The sequence below is a fragment of the Carettochelys insculpta genome, chromosome 16, assembly GCF_033958435.1.
Source record: "Carettochelys insculpta isolate YL-2023 chromosome 16, ASM3395843v1, whole genome shotgun sequence".
NCBI lineage: Eukaryota > Metazoa > Chordata > Testudines > Carettochelyidae > Carettochelys > Carettochelys insculpta.
The window spans coordinates 6,203,010-6,222,486 of record NC_134152.1 but is presented as its reverse complement, the minus strand read 5'-3'; the positions used below and the strand labels follow the sequence as shown (position 1 = coordinate 6,222,486).

The 19,477-nt window shown below is 52.8% G+C and overlaps 1 protein-coding gene across 5 annotated transcripts in view; it reads right to left on the bottom strand.

The window, feature by feature from the left end:
• SEC14L5 (SEC14 like lipid binding 5) overlaps window positions 1-19,113 on the bottom strand; it is a 56,533-nt gene extending 37,420 nt beyond the window's left edge. For 3 of the 5 annotated variants that reach the window (XM_075010679.1, XM_075010674.1, XM_075010678.1), the window contains exons 1-3: window positions 19,021-19,110; window positions 9,960-10,096; window positions 9,138-9,213 (exon numbers count right to left, since the gene is read on the bottom strand). In XM_075010679.1, coding sequence (XP_074866780.1) covers window positions 9,138-9,200 — 63 coding nt within the window. In that variant the 5' untranslated portion in view covers window positions 9,201-9,213; window positions 9,960-10,096; window positions 19,021-19,110. Of the gene's footprint in view, window positions 1-9,137; window positions 9,214-9,959; window positions 10,097-10,749; window positions 10,777-19,020 lie in introns of those variants that run through there. The other 2 variants (XM_075010675.1, XM_075010676.1) reach the window with 2 other exon arrangements.
• Between the last annotated feature and the right edge of the window lie 364 nt (window positions 19,114-19,477).

Sequence of the window (19,477 nt, the reverse complement as noted above, 5' to 3'; positions counted from 1 at the left end):
AGGGAGCTTGTAGACTGACTCAGGAAAGCCGTGACCCCGCCTTGCGGAACAGACTGGCTAGGGAGGTGGTGAAAGCGCTTTCACTGAGGTTTTCAAAAGGAGGCTGGAAAGTCATTGGTCCTGCACGGTGTAGGCACAACAAACCCTGCAGCGGGTCAGACCAGATGACTCTTGCGGCACCTTCTAAAACTATAGGTCTAGGATTCGAATGTCGTGTCCAGCACAGGACAGGGCCCTACAAGAGTGGACTTCAGCCAGCAGTTCCCTCAGTGTCTGCTTTGGCCAGCCAGCACTTCAGGAGAGCCTGACTGGTGACACAGGGCAGCTCTGGCTCTATGGGGTAACTTAGGAGAAGGACAAGGGCTGTGTATGTCTCCCGCCCATGTAATAAAATGTCTCCATTGTATTCATCATAGGAGAACCTGGTCTTTGCCTGCCCCCAGGTAACACCCCACCCATGTTTTCTGGTGTAAATTGCAGAGGAGGCAGGACTCCACCAGGGCAAATGCCACCTCCAAAAATACACAAAGCAGATGTGGAGCTGGGCAAGAGGCTTCGGGGCCTGAGCTGAAGCAAAGGTATTTGCTCAGAGACTAGGCTCCCGAGCTCCACCGCACTCCAGGGCTGTGAACGCCGTGTGGGCGGAGCCAGTCAGCTCCAGATGGTTATCACATCATCTCCGCTGGATGCCACTAACCTCAGAAGTCACCCACCTGCCCCAACTCCCATCCGACAGGAAACACCCTTCCAGTCACTACTCTGCTGCAGCAGTCGCCTTCGTTTGCTTGAGATCTGACTACAAACCTACCAAGGGAGCAGGCTGGGGGCTAAGGATCCCAACAGGCAGAGGACATGGGAAAGCGTGGGAGGTGCACCTCTGGTTGTACAGGTATCCCCTGGGATGGGTATCACATAATAGGTCACTGAAGGGCAGCATGAGAAAGGTCTCTCCCCCCTTCCCACCAGAGCCGGTCTTGGAATCAAGGCAGGTCCCATGGAGAGGTTCCCTTCAGACAGAAAGGAACCCCCGGCTGGGCAAAGCACCTTTTGCCTACAAAATCAGCTGGGCTGCTGGCCGGGGTTGCCCAGGTAAATCTCCTGGCCAGGGCCTGCCTCTTCCCCCGCACAACCCAAACCCTCTGCCCCTCCTCCTTCACACCTACCCACTCCCAGACCCTGTACTCCAGTCCCCTGCACCAGCTCACAACTGCTTCCTTCCCCTCCTGCACCCTAATCTCTTACCCCCCGCCCCACCAAGCTCCCTTCTGCATCCAGCTTCCATCCCTGACCCTCCTCCGTTAATATCATGGGAGAGTGCAGCCCTTGACCACTTTCCAAATACTTGGAGTGGTCCCTCATCAAAAGTTATCAACCACTCCTAAGGTAACCAATACCCATCTCCCCCGTCTGGCCATTTGCGTATGTGCAACGCCAGATGCACAAAGACGGACTGCAGAAATCCACAGAGTGAAACAAACAGCAGAGGGGATCCTGCATGTGAATAAAAAGACAGAGGACTGGGCTGGAAAGTTCTGGGGCTCACAGATGTACAGAATCCTCCAGCAAGGAGACAAGCTGACAGCCTGCAGGTCTTACAAGAGAAAGGTGGCAGCCAGCCTGACTGCAAAGCAGTGCAAAGACTAGGGTGAAGCAATGCAGGGTCAGACAGGAGAGCTGTTTGTCAATTAACTGTAGGCTCCAATAATGCATGTTACAGTTTTATTTTGTATGCAACCTGGTGTATCCCCAGAGGGCACTGTACAGGTGGGGGGTGGGAAAAAAAAGAAGCCATCACTAGGATACATTGGACGCTGCAAACAACCCTTCAAGGGTGGGGTGAGAGGCCATGCTCTGCTTGGGAATGATTGATCCTTGGACACATATCATATCCTGCTTTGGGAAAGCCAGATATGCCCGAGAAGGAAGGTAAGAGGCCAGCACAGGGCAAAAGCAGGGCCCCTGGGGAGAAGAGAGGAGCAGAGCAGACCAGCCCTACCACAAGAGTTTCATCCTAGACGGGCACATGCCTTGCAGTGGACTGGGCCGTTTCAACCAATCACGGCCAGACGCTGCAGCGTGAATGCAGCTGGGCTGGACATAACCCACACTGGAGTTTGGCCTGGACACTGGGGAACAGACGTACACACCTACTACAAGAGTGACCCGGCCCACCATATGTCACACCCACAAGCTCCCAGCATCCTCAGTTTTGTCTCGTGAAGCAAGTTGTCCCAGGCAGGGACCAGGTCCTCGTTACACCCAGTGTACCGAGTGCAGCTTTTTAGGCACTACTGGAACACAATAAAGCACTGTCCCCATGGCACCATGCTGGAGGATTGAACCAGTACAGCCAACAGAACAAGAGTCACTGGAGACAAAAACCACCAAGCGCCCCTGCTGGAGCTCCTTAGCCCTCTCCCAGCCAGGTGCCAGCCTACCATGACCCTGTCAGCTTGAGGAGGCCACATCATCCCAGCACACAGTGATATGGCTGCTAGCAAGAAGAGAGGATGGGACTGAAGGAGGGGAACAAATACGGACTCCCTCAACGAAAGGAAAAGCTCACGAGAATTCTAAGGCCTTAACAGGAGATCGCAATTACCTTACGCATAACAAAGCCAGCTTCCCCGTCTTCAGTTGTAGTGATCTTAGGCAAGTCACTTAACTCAATACATACATCCAGTAAGTAATTTTGTCCCTACCCTTCTCTGCCCCAGCAGATTTGCCAGTTCCCATTTATTTCTGTATTTTCTCTGTGTTATATATTTGTCACGCCAGTTCATTTTCAGCACTATTCCAGAGCTGAAGAAGGGGGTCTGCCCCATGAAAGCTCATCATCTAATAAACAATTTTCTTAGCCTTTCAAGTGCTACGTGACCGCTTGCTTGTCTTGTGAATTCTGGGGCAGATTCTCCCCCAAGGACTGTAGCTCTGAGGTCAGTGCCTCCCAACTATTCAAGTGAAATACTTCTACCCCTACAAGAGGCTTCTGCACCATATGCTTAGCATCAGTGTTCCCTGTAAACTGGGCACTTGTGCAGCTGCACAAGAGAGATTCAAAGGCCGCCCCGCTGATCGGCAGAGCATCCACCAGTCGGTTTTGTTTCTACTGGCAGTGCACATTCCTTGGCACGTAACAAATGTTCAGCATGGGGATGGAAAAAGATTAGAGGGAACATTGCTTAGCACCAATAACACAAGGCAGTTACAGAGGGGTTTTGGTTCCCAAAAATATCCATATCCAAGTCCGGAGTGAACAAATGCAACCAGCAGCTGTTTGGCAGAGCTCGGGATGAATCAAATAGCAGCGCCGGTTTGTTCTCCGAAGCAAAGCACATTTATCAAGCACTTCCCATTCACGAGGTGGGAGCTGGCCCACACCACCAGCTAAAGAGGAATGCATCAGAGCAGCAGATGGATGACTGCTCACGCTCCCTTGGCTTTATAACTGAGGGACACAGCAGAAAAGGAACAGAAACTGGAGATGCCACGGCAGCGTGTCTAAGCAGTGCTGGCACTTGGTGCCTGTCCAGTGAGACCACCCTGGCCATGAAGATGTTGTACCATTCGTGCTGTGGCGGTGCCACCCAGTAAATGGCCCCAAGCCATCAGTTCACATTGTAGCACGTGACAGGACAGCGGGATGGCTGTGGGCTCTGGGAAGTACTTCAAGACCCATTAAGCTTTTGCTGGTGACATTAAGGATAAGCCAGGAACTAATGGGGCAAGCTCGAGCGCGGGAAGAGGGGAAATATCACCTCCCTCCAAGTATCTGGCACGGACCATTGTTGGACGCAGCCATCCAGAGAAACATCCCATTTATCCAGTGTTCCCTGTAAGCTGAGCACGTAGGCTGCCGCCCAGGAGAGATTCTGGTGCGGTCCAGCTGATTAGCTGAGCGTCCACAGCATGTGTTTCTGCTGGTGGTGCACAGCTGCACAAGCTTTGGGGCACGTAACAAAAATTTACTCCACTCAAGGACAGAAGACGTGAGCAGGGACACTGCATCGGGCCACACTCAGAAGGCAGTTCCTAGATTTCCAATTGCGTCATTAAACACAAGACTTGGTTTCCCCTAGTAACACCCACTTCTAAGTACAGTAAACCCTCGATTTTAAGACCCCGATTTAGCACCACTCCCCCCACCCCCACCACTGTTCCCAAAGTCCACTTAATCAGCGCCCATAAAACCCTAAACCCCCCTTCCCCCACAAAAAAAAAGGTAAGGCGACTTCCTGGAACTGTTGCTTGCGGCTGCCAAGCCCTCCACCATGGCCTGGTCCGTGGGAGCTGGAGTCGCCCCGTGCTCCTCCCCCTAGCGGTGGGGCGTGTATGCAGGCAGGAGGAGGAGCACGTGGGGGGCTCTGGTGCCTCTGCTCCAGGCAGCTCCAGCCACATTAGCAGGCTCCAGTGGCAATTCCAGTGAGTCGGGGGCAGGGGTGGGCAGTAAGCCCTTGTGTTTAATGAGCTTTCGGGTTTAATGGAAATCCTGTCCCCATTAGTCCGTTAGCTATCGAGGGTTTATGGTATTGCACTGATCTTACTAGGCAAGATCATGGGCTGCGCACGTGTTGCTCAGCTCCCATCAGTGTGCAGGGACAGTTATTCCGAAACCCTCGTGTCCACCTCTTGCTTACGTCAGAGACTCCAGGCTAGCCTCAGCCAGAAATACCATTGCAGACATGCTCTGCAAACTGCGCCACCGTCTACGTCAGGGCAGCGCCTGAGGAGCCTCAGAGCAGCGTGTCAGCCGCAGAACATCCAAGGGCGGGGTGGGCAGCGTACACCTGCAGGCCAACTCCTCCGACGCCGCCCCCGTTATGGAGACGCTGCCCTTGGCGCTCTGGCCGAGCTCCCACCGCTCTCCCATTACTCACAGCATTCTAAGGACGTGATTGCTCGCCTAGCTGCAGCGCGAAATACTCTCCTGCCTCTGGGATCTCGGCTTGGAAACAGAGGCTGCAGAAGCAGAGCCGCCTGTAACATTGACCTTTCCATTACGCTTCTGATTCGGCCCGTCTGCGATGGAAGCCCAGACTTCCACTTTTAACCAGCTGGAGACGCTTGCTGCTGCAGCCCAGTATACTTCGTAAATAGAGGCCTGCAAGTGACCTACATACCCTCGCAGCGTGGCTTGTCATACAGACAATACAAGCCATGGTTGTATTCGGACGAGCCCACGGGTGGCTGCACTGACCCTGTCGTTCTCTTGACAAGCCTGTGAAAGTAACACGACGACACTTGCCAGTCAGTCATCGCCACCCAGGCCTGTTATAGCCCTTCTCCATCCCACCCTTGGCGTTACCTAATTAGACGATAAGCTCTTAAGCCTGTCTTATGATGTGCCGTGGGCCAGGTGTGGCACAGATAAGCGAGCTGTGTCCCAGGGAGGGCCAGACCGACCTTGCAACATCAGAGATCACAGAAGGCATCACACAGAAGCATTTAAAGAAAATCTCTTGACACACCAACATGTACGCCCCTTAAAACCTGACCCGAGGCCCATATAAAACTGCTACACATACTACGCACCAGCACCGAGGAATCACAAACCAAAGCCAAATCCTTCCCTTTATCTTTGCTCCAGTCGAGTCTTCGGGCCCCGTTTCCAGCAGCACATCCATTGTGCCGAGTGCGGTCCCCACTGCCCAGTCTCAAGCTGACAAAGTACCACCACCACCATCCCCATTTCACAGGGGGAAAACTGAGGCAGGGGAGTGAGAGTCTGGTTTGGAGCGACAGGTTAAGCATGAGCAGAAGTGACAGGGCAAAGTCCTTTGCCGCGGAGCTGGCGCGGTTCGTTCTACTCCCACTCTCCCCTGTGTAAGTGCCGCCAGCTGACAGCTTAGCCTGTCACATCTGTGCACAACGCTGCCAGCCTCCCACGCTAATGGAGCGCTGCTTTTAAAATCCACCTCGGAGGGTAGTCACGACCGCCCTGTGACTGAGGCACTGGCACCAGGTTCACACGGCAGCATCTCCAGCAGCTTTGTGGCTTCGGCCTTCTGACTAACTCCTCATTATTCCTGACAGTGCCAGCACCGGGCCTCAGACCCAGGTTCCCCTCCTGGCTCTGCCAGGCCCCCTGTTGTAAGCAAGGCCTCACACTGGCCATGGGAGCTTGGACAAGAAACAGCATCTGTGTGTGTCTCAGTCCTGCCTCCCCTACCCCCATCTTAAAATGCAGCTGATACCTTGGCAGAGAGGCCGCCAGGCTTAGTTAATTAAACTCAAAGGACTAATTGTCCCTTTTAGTTCCTGAAGGCGCCAAACCCAGCAAGCTAGCAGTTCCGTCCCGGCCAATGTCTCCCGATAGGAAAAGCCAACAGAAGAAAACCACTCAGAAATCAGCCCCTCAAGCCTGGCCTCCAGGGGCTCTGCTAACATGCTGACCAAGGCTTCCTCCGGGGCAGCCACCCTGCATTAGCAGGCAACTATTGACAAGCCTCTGGCCTCAGGGCAATTCCGAGTTAGACCGAGGGGCGTACTGTGAAGCACACATACGACTGGGCACATAACGAACGCCGCAGCCATGTTCTAACCCAGCGGCAGGGAACCCCTGGCCTGCCATATGGATCCGGACCACAGCTTGTCCGGATCCAGCCCCCAAGGCTCCAGGCTTCCCTGCCCAGCATCTGGCCGACAAGGGGAGGAGGGTGTGGAGCCCTGACCTCGCGGGCCACAGCCAGGCAAAGCAGGGCAGGGCCCAGCCCAGGGGTTCTGCAGAGCACCGGTGCCCTTCAAGGCTGGCTGGATTTCCGGACAGTCAGAGCAGCAGAGAGCAGTGCCTGCGAGCAAGGCAGCAGGGTGCAGAGCCGTGAGCTGCACCCCTCCATTGCCCAGCCCCTGACCCCCTCAACCCTTCCTACCTCACCCTGCTCCTGCCCCCTTCCTTCCCCCCAGACCCTGCACCTGCGAGCCCTACCACACCCCCCAGACTCCCCCCCCGACCCCATCCCCCAGTCCATTCCTGCAGACCGCCCCCCCACCCACAGCCCATTCCTGCTTCATCCCCACCAGACGCCCCCACCTGCGTCTCACTCCTGCAGTCTCCTGCCCAGACCCCACGTCCCAAGCTCACTTCCTGCAGGCCCCTTCCACACAGAACCCCACATTTTGGCCCCACCCAAGAGATGCCCACAAGATGTACTAGCCCTGGCACCCTTAGGCTCTAGGGCTGGCGTGCGAGGGGACTGAGAGGGTGTCTTCTTTTTTGTTCTTCAGTCAGGGATCATGACAGTGAGCGGGGCTGGGTGGGTGGATTTTTGCTGCTCACTGATGTCTCCCTCAACCGATTTTTCAGAGGGTCAGTGGCTCCCTGATCCCCAAAAGGGTTCCCCGCTCCTGTTTTAAAGGGAGCTACACAGAGCCAGCACAGAGGGGAAGACACAGAAATCTCCAACCAGAACAAGCCACGCGCTTCCTTAAAACTAGGATGCATCTTACCAATTGCCACAGCACACATGGCCTTGGCAGTTGGGTTCATGAATTAGTAATGGACAGAAAGCAAATTGGGCCAACCCTCAACGAAGGAGGGCCTTACACTTTGCCTTTCGCCCGAGGCTGATTGCGAAGGAGCCTCCGGGGACCTGAATTCCTCTCAGCTCAGAAAGCACCACTTCCTTAATTGGGCGTTCACAAAATTTACGAGCCAACTCCAAGAGCCTGCTGGCCAGTTGCGACAAGAGGCAGGGGGAGAAGCTGTTTCAGAAAGCCAGGCCCCAGACCAGCTGTACGTTAGGAGAGGCACCAGGGGAATCCAGCACTAGCAACAGGGCCTGTAGGACTCTAGAGCTCCAGACCATTCTCGTGAATGGGGCCCAAATCCTCCATCCATGAAACACACTCCAACCCATTCATCCCCGCTCTTTATCCACCGTCCATCAGCCATTAGGAGAAGCCAGCGTCCTCGTGCACTAGGAGGGGGACATGGACTGTACAGAGGACGTTCCAGCCCTGAAAGGCTCAGACTCCTCAGGCAGCTGCAGTGTCACTGAACAAGATGAACCCACAGGCACGTGTCCGGGCTCAGGAGCCCCCCGACTGCTCCCCGAAGTCTCCCAGAGCACGGCGCAACTCTGCTCAAGGGCTGTTCAGCTCACTCCATAGGAGATCGGTCAGAGCGTTCTCTCTCCCCACCCCCAGCTCTAAATTACACTTACCGACAATCTCCGACCCACACACGGACCTCACCTCAGATTGATAAGGATCCGAGAAACCCATTCAGCTGGCTCAGGGCCACTGGATTAAACATATTCCCCTCACAACGGGAGCTGTTTCTAAGACAGATGGTATTTGTGGAGGTTGGGGGGGGGTGTCCAAAGATAGTGCCTTAAAACAGGGCTTAACCAAACCCAGCTGGCAGGTTGCCCTTTCGCAGGCCTGGCTGGCCTTTAACACCAGCCTCACTGGCTCAAAGAATCAGCCAGAAAGGCTGCAGCTCCACCTTACAAATGGCTGCTCAGTGACCCACACATGTACATACCTTCAGGGAAGCAGACAGGGTAAAAATCTAGCCAGCACAGATGGCATGTTCCCCGCCCCTCCACACACCCCCTGCTAACTCTGTTCTCTTGCCCATGGGCAAATAATACACCAATGAACTAATTTTACTAGATTAAAATACTTTGGACGGAAGCAGATTCGGATGATTGCTGGGGTACAGCAGTGAACAGAGAAGATAGCAATGGCAGGAGTCTGTGCCCTGAACTAAGCCTTAAGGAAGTTCCACTAAACATCAGCAGTGCCCTGTCTTATTACACATGAGGGTCACAGAAGTCCAAGCACGACCTTGTGTGAGCCAAGCAAACAGATTCTGTGGTTTTTGTGGTTTTTTGGTTTTTCCCCCCCCAAAACAAGACTTAAAATTTCTTTCACCCATCAATTAAGTTCAGCTGAGTTCACACATACAGTACAGTCTGTGTACACACCAGTGTAAACTAAAATTACATATCGTGAGAAAGCTCTAATGAATTGGCCATTAGTAGTCTGTGGTGGAGCAGGACACAGGCATTATGAAATGCTCTGGTGGGCCCTGTACAGCCCTTAGGCCGTAGGTTAGGCACCCTGCTCAGCCACCAGATAAACAGAAGCTGCTGTCAAGAGTGCAGCTGTAGGAAAAGTGCAAGGCCACTCACCGCCATGACGAGCTCAAAGGGGTACTTGTAGACTCGAACAGGGGACTGGTACTTCTGCACCATTTTTACCGCACACCTGCAACGGGACGGGAAGAGCGGCTTTTAGATGTTAAGGCCCAACACTCCAACTCCAAAAAGCATCGTCCTATATTTTGCACTTTTCATCACTAGAGAGCGAAGTGCTGTACAAAAGGTGGTCAGTAGCATTACCCCCATTGTACAGATCGGGAAACTGAGGCACACAGGGTGATGTTATTTGCCAGTGGTCACCCACCAGGCCAGCAGCAGTCAGGTAAAGAACTCAGGTCCCCTTGTAATGCTATATCCACTAGGCCAGTGGGTCCCAACCTTTTCACTAGTGTGGCTCCAAAATCGCCCCGCGCCCCACCGAAGCTGATTCTACCTGCTACGTGCACTTCATTAATGAAAAAGTAAACAGCATAGACTGTCAGACGGCAATTAACAAAACTTTTGGAAGATATTTACAAATCGAATTTTTAATTTTATTTAAAATAATTGATTCTAACTTTGCAATTTATTTAAATCTTCCCGTCTATGATCATTCTAGCTTTTATTCCCCACCCGCCAACCTCCTGCAATGGCCTTGAGGATCCCAGGGGTCTGCAGACCCCAGGTTGGGAACCACTGCAGTAGGCCATGCTGTCTCCCATGTAAACAGTGCACTCTTCTGCTTTGAGTCAATCCCACTTAGAGCTCGGAGGCAACTCACAACAACAACAACAACTGCACAAATTCAGCCCAGGAGACAGATTGCTAAGTCAAAGAGTGGCTTGCCCATACCCTAACCCTTACACGACTCACCACGCCTGAATTCCAACATCCTATCCGTCCGTCTTCTATCAGCGTCTTGTACCACCACACAGAATCCACAGAGCTGGAACGGTTATACCTGCAGCTCCTTGTCCGGCATGGGGGATTTAAAATACCTCTGAGCCCAGCTGAAAACAGAAGCCAAAAGAAGACCAAGCACTTAGGGACTGCTCACCACTTAACGAAGAATCACACCGCAACTACAACACCCTTTGCTTTCCACAGCACGAAGGAAAGTAGCAGCCTCTGTTACAAATGTACAGATCTCAGCACTTCCTTTATCCAAGCCACAGCTTGCTGCTCCCATGAGAATTCCCCTGCCACCTGCTTCCCTGGTGGTTTAACCCTCTAACACATGTCAGGAACCAGCAACCCAAGAGAATACACAACCCCTTAGAGACAGCTCATCACTTGGCTGTCTCGAGTCCTTCCTCTGCTATTAACACAAGCGTCTCAGAAGGCTACCAATACAGAAGACAGGCTCTGGTCCAAGACTCCATGCAAAGCCCAGTTCTGAGCAGACACTGACCGCACGGTCGCTCGGGATTGAACTCAGCCATTAGGACACAGAACTAATCCCTGCTCTAAACCAAGGATCGAAGGTGATACTGAGCTAAAAGGCCTTAAGCTGCATTACGCTCACCAGCTTCGGGGAGATTTCTGCAAGAAAGCCACTTTGACCCTCTTGTAGGGTAAGCTCAGTATCAGGGCAGGGACAAACCGGGGAGGATGTAAAGACGCCCAGCACTGTCGGTTCAGAAGCTTTGAAAAGTTTGAGTACCTGGATGAAGTTTAGAGTTAGCTGGCAGCAAGGAGGTCTCGTTCAGCCAGAGAGACCCTTAGATAAGTCCATACGACAGGTTCTGGGCCTAACGGATCACAGAGCAGCAGCAGCAGCAGCTAAATCAATCAGAGGCAGGCTCAGTAGCACGGGGAGACTCTGTCACCAGAGCAGCCGACACCAGCAGAAAGCAAACAAGTGAGCACCCAGGAAGCTAGGCTGATATCGCGTAACAGGTTCCTGAGCCAAAGGGACTACAGGGCCCCTTGTAACAGAAGGCTGTAATTTGATTATGTAACGGAGATACTTGGCCTATGCAGGGAGCTCCTGAGTAAATGCTAACAGTGGAAAAATCCTGCAGCCAGAGCTGTGATCCAGGTAGCACTCACTGGAGCAATCTCCATCTTTGAAATCCATGCCCCCTTCGGGGTAAAGAGGCCTACAGGTATAACTGCCCTCATAGCTGGGACCTCTGGAGCTTCATGCAGGTGCCTCTACAGCTTTAGGGGAAGGCCAGCTGGCTCGCAGCCATGGCTGTAGAGCACACTCATTTTCTCTCTGTGAAGTGGTGTAGGTACCACTACATGGGACAGTTAAACCCACACACCTATGTGTGGTTCACAGGGAGAAGGCAGCAGTCTAGAGCAATCAAACCTGATCTGTACCCATGCTAAAGAAGAGAGACACTGCTAACCTGAACCAACTGAATAGCCCCAACATGAGGTCCAACAAGGTAGCAGAACAGTAGCCATAGAAGAGTAGGACTGGAAGGGACCTCGAGAGGCCATCGAGTCCAGCCCCCTGCCCTCATGGCAGGACCAATAGCCATGCTGTTCGGTGCCTTGTCCACACTTGGCATGGTAGAGCACAGTACAGAGAACTGCTACCCCCACTACGCCCTGGGTAGCTATTCCCCAGTTGCCAGCAACCGTGGCTTGAGAGCAAGTTTGAAAGGTCTAGGAGCCAAGAAGGGCTGAGGGAGAAAATAGCAAAGCCAAGACATCCTGGAGAACTCCCATCATTCCCAGGGGAAAGGTGCACGCACGATTTCTTTTTCCAGAAAAGCGCTAGGAATTCTGGCTGATCAGCTTTCACACAGCTTCCAAGCAGGACTCATGAGAGCTCAGAGGAAGCAGGATGAAGCAGCAGACTATGCCCGTTGACCACCCAAGTCAGAGATGAGCAGCTGACAGGCTTCATGCTGCGTCAGAGACATCTTCCCTACCTCGGACTACATTCGCTGAAGGAATCTGCGAGGGCAGGCAGAGCGCATGGCCGCAAACTAGTGGGCTAGAGCTGTTCTGCAGCCGTGGTGGCTTGCTGTAGGTTTGAAGAAGTTCAGCCAGAAGGAGACTTTTCCATCCTTCTGCGGTCTGACAACGGTCCAGACACTGCCCCCCCGACCTACCTGGCTGATAGCACCGCTCCCAGTGAAAAAAACGTCAGGAGATCATCCCACAGAGACCTAACCTGCCTCACGGGGCCCAGTTTAGGGTTCAGAAAGCCATGATAGCAGACGTCCTCATGAAGGTGCATTGAAAGGGCACGTTATTAAGACCACAGGTACAGCAGAGCTCCACAGGGAATTTTCCAGCAGTGGATTTCCCAAGTGTGCAAGAGCTATTGCAGAACTCACATGCCTCCCACTGGCTCATCTCCAGGAATACATTAACCAATGGATACCACTTGCTAGCAGCGCAAGCTTTAGCAGATCACCTGGGTACAGGCCTAGCTGTGCTGAGAACAGCCCAGTGAAGTGCCCACCAGCTGTCTTCCCCCCAGATCCATGACTGTGAGGGAAATGGACTATCCACCTCTACAGTGATTCTAGGTGACCTGCTTACCCGCTTTTGCCATGGCTCATGAAGTCATCCCCAGATTACACAAATCCTAGCTGTGAGTCAAACAAAGACTATGGTGGAGCAAAGCTGGAGAGGTTTGTTACCAAGCTGCTGTTGTGGGTTAACTAACGCAGCAATTATACTTGCCTGCAGCCGTTTGAACAAGAAAAAGGTGTCTATAATGAGCAGGAATGTGAATAAGCAGCAGGGAAAGCAGCAACCTATGCTCGGAAAGGCAAGCTATTGCCCCGGGGCTGCTGTTACTCACAGAGCAGCATGCTGTTCCGGTTAGAACTATTCTGCACCCTTTGCAGTACAGACAGAGGGGGAACAGCCTCTATGTCTGATTCTAAATGAAATGTTAACAGCCAGCTGACAATTTTTATTTGATTTTCTTTTATCTTTGTCTAAGAGAGAGTTTTACAGAGCGTAGCTCCATGTATGGAAACCAAGGATGAGAATTCCATAGGAACCAGCATCCATACGCCGAAAACTCAATAGGGGTTGTGTTCCCAAATCACTTATCTGTGGGTGGGCTTTCCAGGGTGTTTCCGAGAGGCAAAAGTACGCTTGGAATGGTTCCCTGACATTGTTCAGTAGCCATTTGGCTTGCAGTTGGAGTAACATTGTTGAGAACAGAACAGTCGAGCAATCAACAGGAAGAGCATGACTAGTCTGACTTTTTCTGGAACCTCCTGGATTAGACGTACAATGACCAGCTGCAGTATCAACCCAGAGGCACAGTTACAATAACAAAAACCGTGGTGTTTTGCAGAAAGAAGGGCTCTCGTTTTCTTTGCCCCATTCATGCAAAAGCAGGGACTGCCTGGGAAACTAATGGAAAGCTGGGAAAACAGCAACAGTAATGCTGCCCTGGTTAACGCTTTTATAGAAATTAGAGAAGAGCTCAGTGGTTAGAGCACAGGCCTCATAAACCTGGGGTTGAGAGTTCAATCCTTAAGGAGGCCCTTAGAGCGTTTGGGGCAGGTTAGATCTTTTAAAGAGTCATGCCACAGCCTTATCAGGATGGTGATGGGTCTTGCAGGGAAGGCAGGGTACTGGACTCAGTGACCTCTCAAGGTCCCTTCCAATTCTAGGATATGAACCAGCTGGTGCCTCTCAAGTCTCCCCTTCATGGTGATCTGGAAGCATTTGGAGATTCTGGAACCTGCTGCCTGAATCTGTACTCTCCTCCAAAAGAGAGCCTCAGCCCCCCATCTCAAAACAAGAGCATTTCATCAGAATCCCTCTTCTACCTCTCAAGGGCAAACAATAGGGTTTTCCAGCTTCTCTTTTGCCTGGATCTCAGAGTCACTAACCATTCTACCACTCTGGATCCTGTCTACCTGCCTCTGTGCCGACTGAGCATTACAGCCGCTACAGAGAGAAGTAAGGTGCCTTAGGCTACGTCTACACGTGCCCCAAACTTCAAAATGGCCATGCAAATGGCCATTTCGAAGTTTACTAATGAAGCGCTGAAATGCATATTCAGCGCTTCATTAGCATGCGGGCGGCAGCGGCGCTTCGAAATTGACAAGCCTTGCCGCCGCGCGGCGCGTCCAGACGGGGCTCCTTTTCGAAAGGACGCCACCTTCTTCGAAGTCCCCTTATTCCCATGAGCTCACGGGAATAAGGGGACTTCGAAGTAGGTGGCGTGCTTTCGAAAAGGAGCCCCGTCTGGACGCGCCGCGCGGCGGCAAGGCTTGTCAATTTCGAAGCGCCGCTGCCGCCCGCATGCTGATGAAGCGCTGAATGTGCATTTCAGCGCTTCATTAGTAAACTTCGAAATGGCCATTTGCATGGCCATTTCGAAGTTTGGGGCACGTGTAGACACAGCCTTAGTAACACTATCAATCTCCCACCTATCCATTGGAAGCTCACGTGATGCAATGAAAGTTATTTTACCCAAGTGGAGTGGTAGAAACTAGCAGAACAAGAGATGCTACCACCTCCACCCACCTGTGAAGCTTTAACCATTCTCTGATCAGAAGAGGAGCAGCTGTGTTAATGACAACCCAAGAAAAGATTTCCGGAGGGGGGAGCTGCGTGTAAGGCTGTAACGATACCCAATCCAAAGCTGCAAAGAAAGCTCTCTCAGAATGAGAGCCTTCTGCTCGGCCTGGGAAACTGGTTGTCTGCCATTTCCACAGTGCATCTGGATCCTGCGATTTCCCAGGCAGATCCCAGCAACATCTTGGGAATCTCCCACACTGGCTTTTCTTTTCTCTCATGCACCCACTTCAAAAGCCACCAGACCCACCGCTGCATTGCAAGTGGCCACTAGGCTCAAGAAGCTGAAGGAAAGGGCAGCGATTCAGGTCTGGCTCAGAGAATGGACACGTTTTAACTCAGGGCTCAACCTACTTTTCTTGCCCCGGGCTTTACTGGAAGGCATGCCCGTTCCCATTCTTAATCTTTTCCCAGCACCACTTGCTGTTCTGATTCAAGTCCACTGGTGCTAGGTGCCTGGATCCACAGTTACACAGCGCAGTGTTCCTTATGGAGCTCAGTACTCAACTCCCCAGATGGCCCCCCCGCACCGCCCCGCCAGGCTCAGGCCAGCTGGCAGCAGGCTTCCGGGGGCGGAAAAGCACTAGACATGTTAGCAGATGAACCAAGACAAAGTTGATCACAGGCCAAACAGCACATGGCTGAGTGACATGGGGTGTACAGCTAATTGGCTTCAAACACTGGCTGTGTCTACACTTGCATTCCCCTTTCAAAAGAGGCATGCTAATGAGGGAAATCAAAAATGCAAATGAGGTGCATATTTACATATCTGGCATCTTATTTGCGTGTTCTTATTTCAAAATAGCTTCTTTCAAAAGGAGAAAACCAGCGTAGACACTGCTCTTTCGAAGATGGGGTTTACTTTCAAAAGAACAGTGCCTATGCTGGTTTTCTTCTTTTGAAAAGAAACCATTTCAAAATAAAAACATGCAAATGAGGTGCCAGATATGTAAATCTGTACCTCATTTGCATTCTCAATTTCCCTCATTTGCATGCCTCTTTCCAAAGAGGAATGCAAGTGTAGACACAGCCACTGAGTCCTGGTGTAGTGGGGTTCAGAGAGGAACTGACAGGATGCGTAGGTGCACTGAGGTATTGCACCCCAGGGCTGTTAGACCAGTACCTCCTGTTCGCAAAGGTGAAAGGACCGAATCAGAGCATTGGACAAGGCTCACCATGGGCCTGTCTTCAAACAATCTGAGAGACACACAGATGTTCTCAGTGGCGGGCAAGACATGAGTGCAATGTGCATTAGGGAACCAAAACATCAATCCCTAGAGCTGGGAGGGGTTGCAACTGCTTTGAACGACAGGGTCAGAATTCAAAAGGATCTGGACAAACTGGAGAAATGGTCTGAGGTAAACAGGATGAAGTTTAATTAGGACAAATGCAAAGTACCCACCTTGGGAAGGAATAATCAGTGTCACACATACAGAATGGGAAGTAACCATCTGGGAAGGAGTACTGAAGAAAAGGATCTAGGGGTCATAGTGGACCACAAGCTAAATAGGAGTCAACAGTGCAAACAAGATTCAGGGATGCACTAACAGGAGTGTTGGGAGCAAGACCTGGGAAGTCATTCTTCTGCTCTACTCCGCGCTAATTAGGCCTCCATTGGAGTACTGTGTCCAGTTTTGGTACCACTTTTCAAGAGGGATGCGGAGAAACTGGAGAAGGTCCAGAGAAGAGCAACAAGAACAATTCAAGTTCTAGAGAACATGAGCGATGAGGAAAGACTGAAAGAACTGGGCTTGTTTAGTTTAGAAAAGAGAAGGCTGAGAGGGGACATGATAGCAGTTTACAACTACCTAAATGTAGTGTTACACGGAGGAGGGAGAAAAATTGTTCTTCTTAAGCTCTGAGGACAGGACAAAAAGCAATGGTCTTAAACCAGCAAGAGAGGTTTAGGTTGGACATTAGGAAAAACTTCCTGTCAGGGTGGTCAAATATTGGAATAAATTGCCTAGGGAGATTGAGGAATTTCCCTCACAGGAGATATTTAAGAGGAGGTTAAATAGATGTCTACCAGGGATGATCCAGATGGTGCTTGGTCCTGCTGTGAGGGCAGGGGGCTGGACTCAATGACCTTTGGAGGTCCCTTCCAGTTGTAGTGTTGTGTGAAAACTGTCAGTGTCAACCCAGAGAACAGCCAAGCCTGGTTCAGCCCTGCACTAAGGTGCAGACAGGAGCTGAGCCAACTACAGTGTACCAATGAATGTACAGTACCTAGTTGGGGGCCACTCTTTGTGGTTAGAAATACCTGGGGCCTCATTTTCAGGGACATCCAATGGAGCTGTGGCCGTGTTCAAAGGGCCTTTGTTTTATGTACAGATTACACTCTGGTTTTCACAGCAGAGAAGGCAATATTGAGGAAGCGTGCCTTGCATTTAAGCATGGAATTCAGTAAATGGAATGCTAAGCTCTAGTTTTGTGTGGGTTGTACAAAATGGCCTTTTAAACAGATCTTTTCAAGCAAGAACCCCAAAAAAAACAAGACACTTTTCTGAACAACCCACGCAGTTTGTCCCTGGAGAGAGGAGTTTAAAAGAAAAAAAAAAAACTACGAAAGGCAATCATCATGTTGCTCAGTACACTACAATACCATGCTGCTGAGCAGAGAAGAACCACCTATGCAGAAAAGTTTAGTACAGGTTGAACCTCTTTAATTCAGAAGTCTTGTCCAGCAACAGCCATAATCTGGCATTATTTTAGTTTGCTGGACAACCACTTATCAGGGGTGTATCCAAGTTTCCCATGGTTCCATAAAGTTTGTTTACAGCCGCCAGGCCTGGCTCTCGGTGTTCTGTGCTGTTTCTTAGTTGTAATCTACCCACCAAATGTCTGCTAAGAGCCCAGTAAGAAGCGTTAGTAATGTGCGAGACAATATTGACCGGTGCCGGAGGAGAGAATTTGCCAGACCACAGGGGGTCAGGTCCTGAGGGTACTGGATTAGAGAGGTTCAGCCTGCATCAGGCTCAAGCAGATATGCCAACATTAGCTCTACATTCAAGCCAAGGGAAGAAACTTTGAAAAGATAAGACTGCTAATGGGGAAAACGTGGGTTTCAAGCTTTTAGAACAATCAGAAGGCAAGAGAAGTTAGCTGTGAGAACCAGAAATAGAAGGCAAGCGCTTCGTCTTCCCACACACACGGGTTTTACAGCACAAAGCGATTTACTGCAAGACAGAAGAGTTTTCAAGCTTGTCAGTTACTCATCACCATACCAATAGCTACATTCCTCCCCCTTCCCCCATGAGGCTCCCAAGATCATTTTTCAACTACCGCCCCCCCCACCACCAGCAAGACTGATATTTTTCACAGCTCATTCATGCCACCCCCAAGTCCCTTCCCTGAGCCGTTCTCACCGGCGCGCACCCACTCTCCTACTCACACAGGTAGTGCCTGCACCAGGTAACTTCACAGAAGCCAAATCCCCCCCGCAGGCTGCTGCCTGTTCAGCTGCAGCAGTGGAGCCTTGGTGCAGACAAGCCTCCGGTGCTCTTGTCAGCATCAGTTATACCATGGATGGAGCCTTGCCCCCAAGGCTGCCACCTTGCAACTGATGCAGCAGGGATTTTCCTCGAAGCTACTCTGGCTTAGACACGGCCTCACTGTGAAGGCTGGAGTGCATAAAGGGCAGAAATCAAGTCCCAGTTGCCTCAAGCGAGGACAGTCTCAACGAGCGCCACATCACAGGACAGCTCCCCCCGGCCCATCGCTATGGGGCTGGAACAGCACCGGACCAGGAAGCCTTGGCGCCCTTTGGGATTTAGGTGCTCTGGCATCCCGCGGGGGTCCCACATGGCAGGGGTGGAGGGGAAAGGGGGACAGGGCCCAGGTTTGGGACCATTAGCTCAGCTAAGGGAGAGCCCAGGCTGAGCAGCAGCAGCAGAGCTGCAGTGAGGGCCCCCCAGCGGAGCAGGGAGGGAAGTTTCCTCACTCCCCCGCTGGCTGGGCCCCCCAGAGGTTGCAGACGCTTCGCCCCAGCGCCTGTTACCCGAAGAGCAGCTGAGCTGGAGGGGAGCCCAGGGCGCTCCAGAGCGCGGCGCTCTCCCCCGCACGAGTCGGGCCGAGACGAGATTCTCCCCCGCTCGGCTCCCAGGTTTGGTGGCGCTGTCCAGAGCCCCGCGCACAGGGCAGGCCGGCCCGGAGCCGCCCCCGGGGAGAGCCGGGGGCTGGAGCCGCTGGTCCCGCAGCGGGGGGTGCGGAGGAGCGGTCCAGCTTCCCAGCCGGGGCGGCAGCGGCCCGGCCCCCGCGCAGGAAAGGGGCGCCCGGCTCGAAGCGTGCAGCGCCCCCGCCCCGCCAGGGCAGACACAGGGACCCGCAGCTCCGGGCCGGCGGGATGCTGGGAGCCGGGCGGGGCCGGGCAACCGGCAGAGAGCGAGGGCCGCCGCAGGGGCTGGGAGCCGGCCGCACTCACCGTCACGCCGCGCCGCGGCGCAGCCGGGCCGGATCCATAGCGCAGGAGGCAGCTCTGGCGGTCCCCGGCACACAGCCGCCCTTCAATCGCCGCGCCGCCAGCGCCCCGCCCACTGCGCCGCCAAGCCCCGCCTACTACCCAGCGCCCCGCCCACTTATTAGCACCCCTCCCCCCTTACTGCCCAGAGCCCCCGCCCAGTGTCCCCCACAGCTCCGCCCCTGGCTAAGCCCCCGAGGGCTGATCTAACGCTGTTTTTCTTGATCAGAAATAAGTCACCGTGGCCATGGGTGTGGCAGAAGTGGGGGGACCCCTGCAAAGGGGCACTGCCCCCCAGCCACCACCTCCTCCCTGCTAGCCCCACAAGACCACTCCTGCCTGGTGCAGTTGGTGGGGTGGGGCAGGAGTGGGCTTGGACCAGCAAACAGGAGCGGCCTTGCAGGGCAAGCGGGGTGCAGGA